Genomic DNA, 16,952 nt, shown 5'->3' on the forward strand with positions numbered 1-16,952 from the left:
ATTCTTACAGGAGGTTTTCAGGAGGTCTCTTATGTTAGGACCTTGGATGATAGTGCCTTGTGCAAACGGAGCTATCTCCAAGGTTGACTTGACATCCAGGGATTGCTCTTGGTTTCATTTTGGATCAATCGATGATTGTGGAGTTGTATTTGCATTGCTTGAGGACAAGCAATCTTTGGGAAGGGCAGACTGTAATTTCCCCATTTTTGTGCCTTACTAAGTATTAGTTATTTTAAGAGGTTAGCTGATTATCAATGTTCCCCATAGGCTAATGTACTAATTAGTGGGCTCTTGGAAGATAATTCAACATTCTTCAGCTGACACTTCGGTGTCTTTCCAGTGTTCTCAAGCTCAGTTTATCAGTTGGTTCATGGATTTGTCTTCTAGGGAACATTCAGAGCCATTTGATAGATGCTAACTATTTTTAGTAAGTCACTTGGATGTTGGATTCCATAGTTACTATAAATAGTAAGCCACCAAGGTTGATCAAGGGTACCACGGCTATTGCTAAGTAGTTGGCAAAACTAATTAAATGCTCCAATACTGGCATTTACTGGAGTTAATGATTAATATTAATTTATTAAAGTTTCGACTTTAAAAATATTAATTAAATTTATGACTTTATATAAAGGGGATATAAGGAGTATTAATTGCATAAGTTATTTTAATGATTACAAAGCCATTTCAAGCCAAAAGTGGGTGCCAACTTTGGGAAATTTAATGATTAAATAATTAAAAACTAAAAAGGCAAGGAGGTGCATAAATTTTTGGCTAAATATAAAAGACTTCTGTGAGAGCTTCATTATTCATTCTTGTTTTGCAAAACTGATGAAGCTTTATGGAGAGCGAGTGTTTGCTGCTGAAGATTCAAGCTTATTGATAAAGAAATCCCTCGGTGAGGATAGTGTTTGCAGGTGTGATAGATCACCCAGGAGCACTTGATTTATAGTCTCATTCAAGGATTATACCAAGGCATAATTGTTTCAAATTTCCAGAGTTATTCAGGGGTTTACAAAGTTGTTTGAAGCCAGATTGAAGAATTTATTGCAGGTTGGTGGCATTCATACCTAGCCGCTCCTCATCATTTTCTACTGGTTATCCTTCAAGAGTCATTTAGGCTAAAACTGGCTGGGGTTTGTCATAGAGCATTCGAAATTGTGCCATTTTCAGATTTTCAAAATTGGGGTTTGACTATTGCTACCGATAAATTGACAATTGTTATTTGCCAATCATTCTCTACCAAGCAAGGCGTTTCCCCTAGCATGCTTGTTAATTTAATTATTGGAAAAAAAATTGTGGATTTTGTGTAACAAATTCTCATTTAGTATTTAAAGTTATTACAATTTATTTCCAAGCATTTGTATGCAATATTTATATCTCAAAAACACACTTACCAAAAAAAAAAATATATATCAGAAATTAGAAATAAATGAAAAAGAGACAAAAATCAAAAAAATTAAATATCCACAGAGGAGTAGGATAATTCACTTCCCCTCGAGATACATGTATATATGTATTGTATATCAAATATCAGATACAAATGCAATATTCCTAAATATGGCATAAATGCTATACACAAGCTTATACATATACAAGCCTATATTTGGCCTATATTTGATATGTCTAGAAACAAAACCATACCTTCTAGGGCTGTATCTACTTAGGGTTTATGAAAATTCTTTTGAAATTTCCAAAGAAAAGAAAATAAATAAATATTGCGTACGCACATAAATCACTATAGACAAACATAATATAACAAAAAATCCCCCATTAATTGGGGTAAGTAGCATTAACACTAGTAGAATAATTAACAAAGGGAATGATATTGGATTGGAAGCTCATTGAATCTTCCCTTTGAGGAAGGTAGTTAAATTAAATTTTGACGGGGTTTCAAGAGAAAACCTTGGGAATGCAAGTGTAGTCTTTGTATTGCAAGATGATAAATATTAAATGGCAAGTCTAGTTAACAACACAATACATTCAATAAAATAAATGTGTAGTCTTTGTATTTGGGTGCCCTACATGCAAATGATGCCTTCTATTATTCTATCTCCTTATTTTCCTCTTCAAATTGGATGAATAATAGTGCAAACCTAAGTTACCGATTCGGGTTCGGATTCGGGTACGGATTCCCGGACTCGGCAAAAAAAAAATTCTTGGGTACGAGTACGGGTTCGTCCGTACATACATACATACATGTATGTGTGTGTATATATATATGTCATATATTATATAATAATATATAGGTTCAAACATCAAAATTATAAATATATATGTTCACAGTTCAAACTTCAAACATACAATGTGACTTTCCCATACAATGATACATAAATGATAACAGATAAATCATAAATCAAAAATCCATAATTGCCAATATCAATAAATAATCTGATATTCATATATTGTAAATGTAATATCATATTCATAATTTGCAAAAAAGATAATATTCAAGTTTCAAGTTTCAAACTGATTCAAGTTTGTTTATACATTTTTTACCTATAATTTTCATGTTTGGTTATACTTTTTTGACTTGTATGACCCGTGGGCCCCGTTTTTGGGAACCCACGGGCCTTGGTTCTCCCGGGTCCACCTAGGTTCTCCCTGGGTTCCACCTGGGTCCTGCCCAGGTGGCTGGGTTCTCTGTGGGTCCTGCGTGGACCCAGCCACCTGGGCAGGACCCGGGTGGAACCCAAGGAGAACCAGGCTCGGACCAGCACCGGGCAAGAACCAGGACCTGGACCCAGCCTTTTTCCCCAAGAACCGGTATCTGAGGTGCAAACCTGACCCCTTTGCCAAAGCACAAAAAAATTAACAAATCCTTGCAGCATCGAACCAGATCCCAAATCAAGTACAAGCTGGACCCGGATCTGATAGCTTGGCCAACAGTAACATATCTACTCTTTGAACCATCTCTCCTAGACAATGTATCTTCAAGGATCATTCAAACTCTCATAACATCTTATCATCCATTTTGAGCAACAAGTTTGACTTGGCCTTGACTACAGTTTTCCTTGCATTCTGATAACAAAACTTTTGCAGCTCATGTATTGAGACCAAAGGCTTTACCCTCTACTCCTACTTTGCAAGAAGGCTGAGAACATATTGTGGAGGCCATAGCCTCCCCACTCCTAAATCTTATTCAGAAATGAAAATAGACTTGAAGTAATCTCTTTGAAGGAATTCTGAGAAGTCTTTAAACTCAGAAGAAGCATTCACAAGGGGAGATATGTCTTTTGAATACAAGCATACAATATCATAAACCTACCAATCATTGCTCATGTTATTAACAAAACAACCATAAAATGTTAACAAAGAAACTAGGCATGGATTAATGAGAAATGATATTATATTATATGTTTCCATGCGAAAGCAGTAACTTAAAATGTGGAGAGAAAAAAAAGATACCAAAGAAGGAAAGAATGAACAAATTACACATGCTATACCTGCAACAACATCCAAAATACTAAAGGTTGCAGACAAAACCAGCATTTAAATCCCCAAGTGATCGGTAATACTGTAATTGTTATCCTACAAGTATACAGCTATATGGACATGTAACTAGTTACTAACCTTAAGGTTTGGTTCAGATATCATTGCCAAGTCACCTGTTTCAGCCATGTCAGCCTTAAATTGGTCAAATGTTGAACCTGATGTTATTGCAATCTGCAAACAATCATACAAAATTAGGAAACACTTGAAGGAAGTTCTAAGCATCAAAAGAGCACTGCAGCTCACAGAAAAGTTACCTTCATCATCTTCAAAGTGTCCTTTATCCTTGTCCTATCAGCTTCATACTGCAATAAAAGAAAAAAATTGTCAACTCAAAAGAAAATTACAATGCTCATACATAAAAAACAGGCAAAATGCTGACATTGTTCTCCCAACTCAAATAACTTCAGGTAAAAACACATTGGCAACCAGATCTAAACTAGCATCTTGAAATGTAAGTTGTTTCATACCTGCTTCTCCAGTTCTTCAACAACATCTTCAAACAACTCTTTTGGAGTCAACCCAGATGTATTTGATGCCACATCCTGATATGCAGAATAATCTTTAACCTACAGCCGTACAACCCAATAATTAACTTGAAATCCCAAAGCCAGCCCTAATGAATGAAATATATTATATGGAAAGTTCTGCTGCACACGCTTACAGAGAAAACTAAATTAATGCCAATTTATTCATCATTTTTATACCTTTGAAAAATAGTTAGACCAAATTGTTTTGGCAGTTAGCAAACCAGAAGATTTATGCTCTTCTATCAGCTTTCTGAACTCATCACGGTTCTTATGTTCCTTACGGCGCAATTGCTCCTGCATAACAAAACATAATGTTTCTTATAATAAATTAAGCATCATCATGTAACTATCATATAACCTAAACATGAATGTCGATTTCTGTACTTGCCTTCTTAACCCTTCTCTCTTCTTCCTCTTTATTTTCTAGCTCATGTACATATTCCTGAAAGCATTCAAAATTCCATATATTTAGAGCTATTGGACTAGAAAATCTACAACGAAAAATGACAAGTAACATCACCTGGAAAACTTCTAGTCGATCTATTGGATCTATCTGATAGCACCTCTGATCCTTTTCAAGCCTGTCATGCACTTTCCTCCATTGTGTATTGCCCTGTCATGTAATCATGAATTGAAGACATGAATAATCCTTCTGCTGTAAAAGCAACAATCTTAGAACAAGAAATTTGTGCGACAAAATCAAACTATTGCACACCTTGATAAAATCACAAGATGCCAAAAATTCTCTATATTCACTGAGATTTCTCTTCCGTTGCTCACGTGCTTTGTCCTTTTCCTATGGTCAAACATAAGTTAAGATTCACTACGCTGCTGAGGTGATGATTGAAGCAATTAAATGCAGTTATATAATCTATTGTTTGTAGTTACTGTGAGATGAATTACACCATTTGGAATTAAAAGAAAAAAATCTCAGTTAAATGTTTGCTTTTCTATAATTATCATTTTTAACTCATGGCAAAAAATTCCCAAAGCAAATTTAGTACATTATCCAACTCACTAGAATAACACAAATCTAATATATTGTTCATAGTCAGTATGAGGAGAACTCCATATAGCATCAAAAGAAAATTTCTCATTTCAATGTTCACTTTTGTAATGTTACCAAAGGTTAACTTTTGTCAAATATTTCTTTCAAGAAGATCTAGTAACGTTGTCAAGCTAATTTGACTATTTAAAAAATCACCATTAAGACTAAGTTGCTGAATCGGCACATATACAAGCCAATTATGGGTACAAAACATCCTGGAACAAGATCTTGGTTTGAATCACCTATGGATTTGACAAAGGTTTGAATTTCTCACACCTGGAATGTTCCTCGAATCCAGCCAACTCCAGTGATGATGTGGTGATACCAAAGCAAATTCCAAGCATTTAAAACTGCAGAGATGATTTTCTAAGGGTTTTTGTTCAACATTTTTACCCCATAAAAGCTTTAAACCTTAGTCATTTTGTTTATGCTGCAACTTTTATCCACCACATGAAGGAAAAAAAACAGCAAATGATGACATGATTTGAAGGCTGAGTGCATTTCCAATTTCATTCCTTTGGTGGGTTTAATTTATGGACCTGTTGGCTATTGCTCCCTTCATAAACCGAAAAACTTCATCAAATCTTTGCCTTAATCCCACTTTTTGTATATGTGTCTGTAGCTAGGAATTCGGAAATCATCACAAGCAAGATAAACATACTAGTCATAGCTCAATCACGAAAGCACAATTGCAATGATCTATCCTAAACACATTCAATAGAGACATAAAGATGAAACATTCAAAAGTAAATACTATGCAAACCATAGGTAAATCCAAATGTTTCCTTCATGCGGCTCCATTGTTCTTCTTTCCTCTTCAAATAGTTTGGTTGTGGATCTCACCTACAAGTGCACATACATGATTGAAAGCAAGTAGATAAGAAAATTGCTCAAAAGTACTCGAAGCGTGATTGATTAGAAATTCGATAATCTGATTAGGGGTCAAGAATCAAGGGATTTTGATTGAAGAAATTCATCCAATTTATAGAAGAATTGGAGAGATGACAAGATTAGCATGATTCAATTCAAATGGAAATTGCAAATCAATTATGTCAATTATGACAAATTATGCACTTTCTATGCAAAATTTGTTGATTGATGATTTATGACAAATTATGACAACTTCTATGTCAAAAATTGATTGATTGTCAATTATGACAAATTGACATGTCATTTCCATGAATTTAGGAGAGAAATAGGAGGAATTTGAAATTAGGAATTAGAAAATTAAGAAATTAGAGAATTAAGAATTTAGGAATTAAGAAATTAGGTGAATTAATTAATAATTTGTCATTTATTAATTAATTCACAAAAAGAGGAATAATTAGCCAATTAAATGAACATTTAATTGCAATGAGAAGACTTAGGATAAATAAACAATTTATTAATCCTATAGGAAGAAATGACACACAAGGTTAAATGATTAAATCATAAAACCCTAGAAGATGAATTAGCAATGCGAGAATGACAATTAGGTCCTTGATTGAAGATAATTGTTATCGATCATGATTTTGAATTGATAAATGACTTGATTGATAAATAATTTTGATTGATAAATGTGCCGAGGAACAATGACAAATTGATCCAAATTGACATGATTGAAGAGGACAAGGATCGATGACAAATCGATCGCAATATGACAAGATTGACAAGGACAAAGATCGACCAAAATCATGACTGAAGATTGTTGTCGACAAGACCAAATTCGAAAGCGAGACATCTGAAGAATGCAGAAGAAGGACTCGATGCTCGCAAATGATAAAGACCAAGTGCGTGACATAGGAGAAATGTTAATGCGACGCAAAAACCTAAAATGAGGCAATGCACAAATGTTAAAATATGATCCCGCAAGCGTTGACCATTTTTAGGTGTCTACAATGTCTTTCTCTAAGTCCATCTATTTTGTGGTACAAGTACTTTGTTTCAGTTTACACAGCGAATTGTTTATTCCATTTACCTTTTCAATTTAGCTTTTCAATTCAAGGATACACGAGGATGTGTCCCTGGCCCTAAAAGCCAACGTCCCCATCACCTAGGCGTTTCGAGGATGGCGAGATGGTATGAGGATGAACCCCTATGGTCTTGTTGTGACCTTTTCACACATCACCCCATTGCAAACGGGGACCCCCTCTTTCTTGCTTTTTGCATTGGTTAGTTTAGGGTTTTGGCACTGTATTGGGCAATATTGAGTTCCCGAGCCCGAGTCTCGGATTTTTTATCATGCCTAATTGTTGTTTAGGGTTTTTGAAGTTATAAGATCAAGTGCGTAAAAGTTGAGATTTTGAATGATCCTAATTTTTGTCTTAGTGTAGACATTTTGAGCGTTAACATGTTTTTGAACGTCCTTGTCAGTGATTTTTAAGTGCCTAGGTGTTTTAGGACCTTTTGGAATTGTTTTCTCACTCCTAGGAAGTTCCTCAAGTTGATTTTGCACTTTATCCCGATAGGTTTCCTTTCGTTTTGCTCGAATTTTGGTAAATTTGCCTAAGTCCCGATGCGTTTTATTGAAAATCCTAAGTGTCCAGATGATTTTGAGTGGTTAAATCATTAAATTCCTGAAAAAAAATCCATATTCTAAGGGTCAAAATGTCAAAATTCATGATGGGAGGTGCTTTTCCCCCCACATTTCCAATGACCCATGATTTTCCCTCACTCAAAATCCTAATGGGGGCTGAATTTCCACTGGATTCTTGATGGACCTCTCTTTTCCCCCACTCAGAATCCAGACATGGGGTGATTTTCCACCAGGGAGGTATAAATTTGATTGTGTGTGGGAAATCCTCCTGATGACCCACGTTTTTCCACCAGGACTATAGATGACTTTAATGATGACTAAAATGATGATTCCTAATGCCTATCGATTTTCCACCAATGCATTTATGACAAGATTTTAAGGATTTTAATGCAGATAGTGATTCCAGACATAAGGCGAATTTCCACCAATGATGATTTTGACATTTTTGAGTCTAGATAGTCCAGACAAGGGTCGATTTTCCCCTGGAGGCAGATTTGTGCAAGTTTGATAAAATTTTGTTGGGTTTTTATCCCAAAATGGGGCGATTTTCCCCCAAGGACATTTTTAATGATTTTTAATGAGTTTTCATTGGGGATTTTTATCCCAATAGGGGGCAATTTTCCCCTGGTCAATTTTGATCTAAATTTTGAAATATTTTTTTTAAATTGACCCCAAATGTAATTGTTTTTACAAGTGTTGACGATTATTTAAAAAATAAAAAAGAAATTAATAAATGATTTACAATAAACATTAAACGATTTTCACATTCTAGAAGCAAATTGATTTTCCCCAGGCAAGTATAAGTATCAAAGTTTTATCCCACATTGCTTGTGTGGTGAAAACTTGAGGTGAAAGCTAGTTTAAGAAGGGAAGGCCAGCAATATAATAATATTATATTTGCCAAGTGTGATTGCTAAGTTGCTGATTTATGCGAATTTCTCCAACTGGGCAAATTTGGTGAAGTGTCAACTGACACCTTGGAGGCTGAAAGTTGATTTCATTGTTTATTTTCTGCCTTTCCAACCTTGGGCGATTTTTCTTGACACCCATTGGAGTGTGTTTGAAGACTAATTTTCAGATTTTGGCGATTTTGCTAGGGTAGCACTACTTCTCCAAGTGGGGCGATTTTGTTTGGAACATCATTTGCCTCCATTTTGGGTGCATTTACTTCATCATTGTTGGCGCCATTGCTGGGAGTTTGTTGTTGTTGCTTTCAGACCTGATTATTTCCTCCTTTGTTGAAAATTCTTGACCTCCATTGTTGGCTGGAAGTGTATTTTTCAGACATACACTTTGCTCCCAGCTGATTTCCACCTAAGACGATTTTGTCTAAAGGCTGTTTGGAGGGGTTTTAAGTGAAATTTCAGAGCTTTTCAGTGCTGTTGCAGGTCTGAGACGCCATTGTTGCAGGCTGTCCTCAGAAAACTTCATTTCCAGCCACTTGTCAACTTTGACGAATTTACTTGGAGGGGGCATTTTTACACCATTTTGGGATCATTCCCAGGGTTTCTTATCACTTTGCAAAGTGCTGGTAAGTCTGAAACACACATTTTCAGACTTGTCTTCAGAAAACTTTTATTTTACCAACCATATATACCCACCCGGAATCGATTCTTTTCACCATGGAAAGTTATTTTAATCAAGTTTGCGCATTTTGGGTGATTGCAACATGTTTTTAGTGACTGATTTGTAGTATTGCAGTTGTCTTCAAACTTGCGGGCAGCCATTGTTGACCTTGGGAAGGTGTCCTCCAACAACCTTTGAGTGAAAACACTACTTTTCACACCTTTCCTAGTTCATTTCCCGATCCGGTATACTCCTTTGTACTCTGATTTTCATAAAATTTCTACTTCAGACTTTGTTAAGTCTGAAATTGACGATTTTAATGAATTTCATGAGGGTTTCATACCCTAGTGTTATCACATTTTGTTCTATTTTCAGAATTCATTGAGAATGTGGATAAAATCCCTAATCTCTATCCCTGAAATTGTCCAAACCATTAAGAAATCAGAACTTATTTAATTCTGAAAATTGTTGTCAAAAAAATTTTCCGAAGTTTCTAACTTCCAGATTCATACAAGTGCAATGTCGAAGTCCGGAATTAGCATTCCGAAGGAACAACAGAGGATAGTTGAGACGAGATTCTATCCAGAATCCAAGATGTCATCCAGATGGAAGAAGATTACAGACACGAACATGCATTCCTGAACATGGACCAGATGCGGTAGTGGATCTACGGAATTGGAAGCCAGATTCCTTCCCCTACTTATGCAAACATTATGAAGAGTGGTATTTATCAGGCCAAAGGATTCCCGCAATCCATACAGTGCAGCGAGCTAATCTTGGAGTGTGCGCGATGTTATGATCCTCGCTTCTGAATGATCAAGACTCCTAAGGGTGCCATCATTGCCTACCTTGTTGAGAATGCAATTGTTGAGGTGTTCGGAATTCCACATGGTGTAGACATGAAAGATAGGACCAAGGATGAATATGAAGAAAGATATAAGAAGAAGATGGATGCGTGCAACACCATAGTGAACAAGGAGTGGATGATCAAACCTAAGGCTCATCATTCCAAGGCTCCCAAGACACTCATGTGCACAAATTTCAAAGAGGAATATAGCAACTAGTATTCCTGCTTAACCGAGTGATGGGGATGCCACAAGGTGCAATATTTGATCGATGGATGTTCTATTTCATCCAGGATTGTCTGAAAGGAACATTGATCAATTGGTCAAAAATCATAAGTGACAATCTGGATTTTCACCTAAAGAATGTGGAGAGATCCAAATCATTTGCCATGACTACCTCCCTCGTGTATATACTTGCACGATTTTTTACTTATAAAGGATTGATATGCAGAGGTGAAGTCAGGAATGGACAAGGGCAGTACAGGAGTTATGAATGCTATCCACAACTGAACATGTATCAAATTGAAGATTATAAGACACTGAATAATGCATTCACCATGTGTATCACTCGGATGTTGCAGGGCAGAATTCACAAGAGGTTGTCCAAAGAGGCAACAGAGTTTATTGAGCAGTATGGATCATGGTACATACAATTTCCCACTTTCACATACCTAAGGATTCATTGATTTCAATCCGAACCTTACAAGCTTCCTAGGTATCCTCCAGACAGAATAATACTACTTGAGGTGGTGAGATAGCTTCTGGAGTTTGATTCTATCCAGAAAGACAAACATAGAATGAGGATGACATTTCCTATTTCAGTAGGGAAGGCATTGGAGGTTTGTCATTCTACCACTGCAGCTAACACAATTATTGAAGAACTTGCATTTTATCGCCTTGCGACATACAAGAGAAGAGAAAGATTTGATCCAAATAAGAAAGTTGGAAGGATCAAGGGAGATAAGTTCATTCACAAGGTGGACATAGAAGATTATTGGGCCAACCTGATGGACGAGCAAGCAGTGAAAAGAAGAATGTGGTCCAAAATGTTCGTAGATTTCATGAGGTGTGGACTTTTCTTCGTTCCTGATCAGATATAAGATGACAAGGATCACACACATCCACAGTATGAGAATGAAATGAAGAAGGCTATTTTGTTGCCTAATTGGTCAGAACAAGAAGTGATAGATTTGAATGTATTGATGAGAGAAGTCTTGAGTTTCTCCCAAGGATGGGTAGACAGTCAGATGAACAAGTTAGTTGATATGGGTGTTATCTTCACATATGAAAAGATGAAACAGGGGGAATCCTCTTCCGAAGATGATCAAAGAACTATCAGTGATACAAGGATTCATGCAGAAGAGGAAAGTCAAGCCCCCAAGCAAAGGAAGAACACACTAGGAGAAGTCAAGGCTAGAGGGAAGAAGATTGAGGAGGTTAAGAAGAAGAAGCAAAAAATTATCATTCCTTCGCCTCCCCTCAGTGTCTCATCAATCAAGGAATTTGAAGTGCCAGAACAGAACAAAGAGATTGAACAATGTTCCAACACAGTGATATTATCAGAGAATGTTCAAGATTTATATGCCAAAGCTACATCTGCTCCACCTAATGAAGATGATGATCAGTCGGGATCTCCTACTGTCCTTTTGGAGGGTTAGTTTGGGGAAGAATGTATATGATTTGACCAGGGATGATCCTAATGATGATGATGATGTTATCTTGGCATTGAGAGAGCTTGATCGAGAGATGTGTCTCGATGATGGTATGGAGATGGTTGCTATTCCTGAATGGCTGATGAAGAGTATGGAGAAAAGTAAGAAGATGGTAGAGGCGCAGCCTATTGACGACATTGATGACTAAGAAGATGGTAGAGGCGTAGCCTATTGACGACATTGATGACTACTTAACCAGGAGCAACAAGGAAAAAGAACCAAAGAAAGTTGAGATTTTGTCACATATAGCTAGAGATGACACAGGAATGCGGATTGCGCAAGTAGTTGTTCCTATTGGGGATGTGACGAAGGATGTTGCTACTCCCATGGATTTCCAGATTACTTCAATTGCCCTTGGTCGTACTACAAAAGAACAGGAATTCCAAGAAGTTGGTGATACCTTCAAGGCAATCAGTGCAAGATTGGACAGAGAGATAGAAAAGAAAGAGAAGTATGAAGAAGAAAATATCAGACTTAGAGAGTACATTGCAGGGATAAGGCATGAGAATCCCACCCTTATTTCCCCTATTGCAATTGATCATGGACTACATACAGATTATGAAGCAATGAGAGATACACTCTTCGAAGTGGAGAAATGGATTGAAGATACGAAGAGACAGGCGGATGATATCCTTACTCACTTTGTTCAAGCTTTTGACAGGACAACAGTGCTCATATTCAGGATACAGTATTTGGATGGAGTTTGGGAGGAATTACAACCTATTCGGGAGAAGATTATTCCATGCCTCGGAGCCTTGAAGAGAATTCCCATGTCCACATTGATCAGGGAGAATATTGTGCACGATGGAGACAAATACGATTTCCATGGCTCGTATTGTTCATTGGCCATGAAGAAATCAACTTATGAGCATGCACAAAAGGATTGTGCAAAGATGGAAGGATCAATTCACGTTATTCAGTCAAAGATCCTTGTCTCAATTGAGGAATTATTGGGATTTGATGTCAGTGAAGCCAGTGGTTTACACTAAGCAAAATTGAGAGACAAGATGAAGTTCATGTACTTCAATCAATTGGACTCTTTGAAGAAGAGTCAGATGGATGACTTAGTTTCTTTGTTGATTCATGTCTACAATTTGCAGAAGCTCATGCCAAATTGGGAGAACACCTTGGATGCTTGCTCGAATGTGTTGGACATGATTGATCTACAACAGGATACCTTACCCAGCCTTTCCATGGAAGAATTAGATTTTGTATTGGCTAAATTCTTGGATTATGCTGTGAGAGAAAGAGATGCAGGACGAAACCTTCTAGAAGATTCCATATTTGATGACTAGGTGTCTTTCTATTGGTCCATATGTTGGTGGCTCCATTTTCTTGATGTAAACCCCAACTAGGAAACTCTAGGGTTGTGTTGCCATGATCTTTGCCCTTGATTTTGATTTAATCTTGGCCATCCATTTTGTATGAGACTCTATATATACCCCATTGCCTCTCATTTGTAAGAGAGAGATTTTTGAGAATTGTTGGTAGATGCTGCAGATTTGAATATAAATCATTGTTCGACTTGATGGTGATTTTTGTTTAAGTGTTGTCTTGCATTCAAGGTTCTCAATTCCTCCAAGTTAGATAAGAATTTTAGATTAGAATTTCCTTTCAAGTTTGTTAGATTGAATGAAAGAATTTGTTGAATGTATTTGTGTGGAATCCATTCATCCATACTACTAGCCTCTTGCTGATTGTAAGTGCGTCGTGTGTGGTCAACTGGAATTTTATGAGTTTGACTTCAATTATTATATGTCCATTGTTATGCATCAACTTGGTTGGTATCAATGTTTGATGGTAGTAATTTGAAAATCTATGACATATACCTTAGATGATTGCACTAAGATTGTGTCAAAATCTATTCGACTTGATGGTGAGACCTTGCCTAGTTTGATTCCACTGAATTTGTTCTTCACTTCTTGCATTCTAGGCTTTAGAACAGAATTTCTGAACCCTATTCCCTTTTTCCCTTTTTCTTTTAGAAAGTCTTGTTAGAATAAAGTCCAGACCTTTATTGCTAAATCCTAAGTTGTAAGCATACCTATTCCATATTCATGATAAGCGAAGTTGATTTGAACAATTGTGTAAATCCCCAAGTGAAAACAGCAATTCACATCGACCATTGAGTTACCCACTCATCAAGACCTGGCTGTAGAAACCTTGGAATCATTTTAGTTGATCTCACCCTTAGCATCTAAGGTGATTTGGTTCAAGAGAGGGTAAAGTACTTTGGTATTTTATTCCGATGCTTGCATGTGCATAAAACACACATCACAAATATTCACCAAAAACTGTAGAAACATCCCCGGACTGCGTGGGAATGCCTAGTTGAACCTGAAATGGCCTGGAGACATCTGAGAGGTCCCTCAGACATCCTATGGACAGCTAGGCATCTCGCGCCAGTCGGGATCATTCGTCCAATGTGAAGGCTAAAACCCTAATTCAACCTAAAATCTAAAAAGTAAAACAAAACACTAACACAACAAATTGATTTGCCATTATTTCATTTTCATTTGCTCAGTTTTTGCTTCTTCCTCTGAGGGTTTGGTTCTTGGGTAAGAGATTGGACTGATTTAGAGGAGGGATTGGACTTATTAGAAGAGATATTGCACTGATTTTTGTTTTGCTTCAAGCCTAAATGGTGCAGGAGCACCTAGTTGAGTAAAACTCCCATTTTTGAGTATTTAATGTTTTTTTGTTTGTAATGTCTTGTGTTAGGTTGTTTTGTGTCATGTTTAGTGGTTTTGATCTCTTTTTGGGCTCTAGAGATCAAGTTTTGCCCTTCAGGCTTTGAGTTGACAATTTTTGGCAAAAATGTGCAAAATTGCCAAAAAGGTCTTCTAATACCTTCAAGAGCATTGAAACATGTTAAGTGTTTTTTGGCATGTCTAAGTTGTTTAGACAAGTTGATAAGGCTAGATTGTCAAAAATGTCTTTTTGAGCAAGAAAGTTGTCATTTGGCTTGAAAAGTTATCAAAATTGTCATTTTCTTGCAAAATGAAGTTATGGAAGCCTCATGTCCGTACTGGGGCTTAAAAACCAACTGGAGAAACTATATAAGGCCTCCCTTTGCCTTGGAAAGAGTTGGTGATTGTATAAGCAAGAGCTTTTGAATAAAATCATGGAATTTTGGCTTTTATGACTGTTTTTCCTCTCCTTTATGTAACAGTCCGTACTGTACCTTCTTAGTCCGTACTGTACCTTTGGGAGGTGTGCACAATAGTTGTATGATGCTCTCCAGTTGACTTGTTGTATTGGTTTCCTTTGCAAATTGGTTTGTACAAAAATATTTGTAAACCGTGTGCTCGCTGCCCTATCAAGGGTTTGATGGTTTAAAATGTCACCACTTGACTAATCCAACTCTGGGATCCCACATAATGGATTTAGTCAAGTTGGCTATCATGTATATATTGTACATATTCTCTATTTTGTGCCAAAGGTGTGGTTGGAAGAAGAACTTGGGCGAATACTAGGCAAGTGTTGATTGCTTGGCTAGTAACATGAACAAAAACTCAAGATTTGCACCCAAAAGCAATTTGGAGTGAACAAATGAATGAGGCAAAGGTCTGGACATGTGACCAAGGTTGTTTGGCATCATCTTGAAGTGTTAGAATAAGCTTGTTCCATTCAATCATTCTGATTTTGTAAACAAAACAGTGAGTTCACTGATTTTGTGAATTATACTTGTCAAATGCTCATGGAATGCTTCAAAGGCATCATCCAAGCCTTGTATTGAAGAAGGCAATGTAATAGGAAGTTGATTAGAGTTTTTTCAGACCTCTTTGAGGTATAATTGCAGTTCAAACACCTTGTGATGCAGGCCCAAAGTTGGAGCAGCAGTTATGACTGGTAAAAGGGCAGTTTTAACAGTAATAAGTGACATTTTCAGTTGTGTGCCAAGTGTTTGGCATTTTGTTTGCAGAGCAGCAGCAGGGGAAGGCTTAATGTTGATGGGGCAGAGGTTCTAAGCCAACTTGGAGGCTTGTTTGGTGGAGATGCAATGGTTTCCCAATGTGTTTGGGTCTAAACCCTACCAAACCCTACAAAAGTGCCACAAAAAGTGGACAGTCCTCAATCTGCCTTAACAGTGGTTTAAAACACAAAAATCTATGAGCATATACCCCTAAGACACCATCCAAATCAAGTTTGACGGAGGAAATACCCATCGTAGAGCAGGGCAAGCAAAAAAGTGCCAAATTACCCCTCCACGGGCTACTAGCCTTTTGACTGCATAACACACAAAACTCATGAACCCGATTGCAAGGAGGACTTGGGAACCCTTGGAACTTTGCGAGAACAACCTAGAACAGTGAAACTGATGGAATATAGGTCCTTGGTCAGTGTGTAGCCCCTTTTGAGGTCTTTGACCCTTGGTTGCCTAGTTGAGTAAGCCAAGGCTATGGGCCTTAAACTAAACTTTGAGCATCAAAACTGGAGTGAAACCTTGCTGCCCTTACTTGAACATGCAAAAGACTCCTAAAGCACTCTGAACAGAGGGTTGAATGCTAAAGAACGAAGATTGAGGGTCTGTAGATGGGTGGAGTGAGAAATTTGAGTAGATTTTGAGCATGGGAGTGAGCTTTCACCAAAGGGGAGTTTGTTAGGAAAGTGATATATGAGTTGCTTGGTACTATAACCACAAGAAGGACTTTATGAACATATACAGCAGACTCAACAATTCTTTGGGTAACAAATTGAACCTTTTGAGAAAATTAGCCTTTTGGGCACTTTCCTAGCAATCTCCCTATCACTGAAACAACTTATCAACAGCAAGTTTGAAGGTCCAGCCAGGTATGCCATTTTTTTTTTTGGTTTTCTAAATTTTAGATTGTTAATAAGTTTAAAGATTGAGAAATATTTTCATTGATTAGGTTTCAGGCTTTCAACCATAAACAAAAACACCACAAAATGAGCAGCAGCAGTAGTAACAGATATGAAGGTAGTGAAAGTGAAAATGAAATGATCATAATAGCAATAGACCCTTCTTCTACTTCTGAAAATCCCAAGAAACCATTGCTTCAGTTTGCCACGATTGTGACTGGCAACAGGGGTAAAAATACAGGGGGCAGCAAGAAGTGGCTTTGTCATGTTGTTTGCTACACTCATTACAATGGGCGTTATACTACGGTTACTGGCCATCTAGTGGGTGAGAGTGGAAAAGGTGTTAAGAGTTTGTGAGATAATAACATTGGAACAGTAGGTTGAAATGGCAAAGTTGGTTGGAATGAGGACAAAACCATTGGT

At 37.1% G+C, this 16,952-nt stretch overlaps 1 protein-coding gene across 7 annotated transcripts in view; it reads right to left on the reverse strand.

The window, feature by feature from the left end:
* The window catches only part of LOC131071660 (pre-mRNA-processing protein 40A), a 149,052-nt gene that overhangs the window by 19,134 nt on the left and 112,966 nt on the right, over positions 1–16,952 (reverse strand). For 5 of the 7 annotated variants that reach the window (XM_058007589.2, XM_058007591.2, XM_059210912.1 and 2 more), the window contains 7 exons: positions 4,735–4,815; positions 4,540–4,632; positions 4,408–4,461; positions 4,197–4,313; positions 3,960–4,058; positions 3,747–3,794; positions 3,571–3,663 (listed from right to left, as the gene is read on the reverse strand). In XM_058007589.2, the coding sequence (XP_057863572.2) occupies positions 3,571–3,663; positions 3,747–3,794; positions 3,960–4,058; positions 4,197–4,313; positions 4,408–4,461; positions 4,540–4,632; positions 4,735–4,815 (585 nt within the window). The remainder of the gene's footprint in view (positions 1–3,570; positions 3,664–3,746; positions 3,795–3,959; positions 4,059–4,196; positions 4,314–4,407; positions 4,462–4,539; positions 4,633–4,734; positions 4,816–16,952) is intronic. The other 2 variants (XR_009112556.2, XM_058007590.2) reach the window with 2 other exon arrangements.

The sequence above is a fragment of the Cryptomeria japonica genome, chromosome 9, assembly GCF_030272615.1.
Source record: "Cryptomeria japonica chromosome 9, Sugi_1.0, whole genome shotgun sequence".
NCBI classification, from domain to species: domain Eukaryota; kingdom Viridiplantae; phylum Streptophyta; class Pinopsida; order Cupressales; family Cupressaceae; genus Cryptomeria; species Cryptomeria japonica.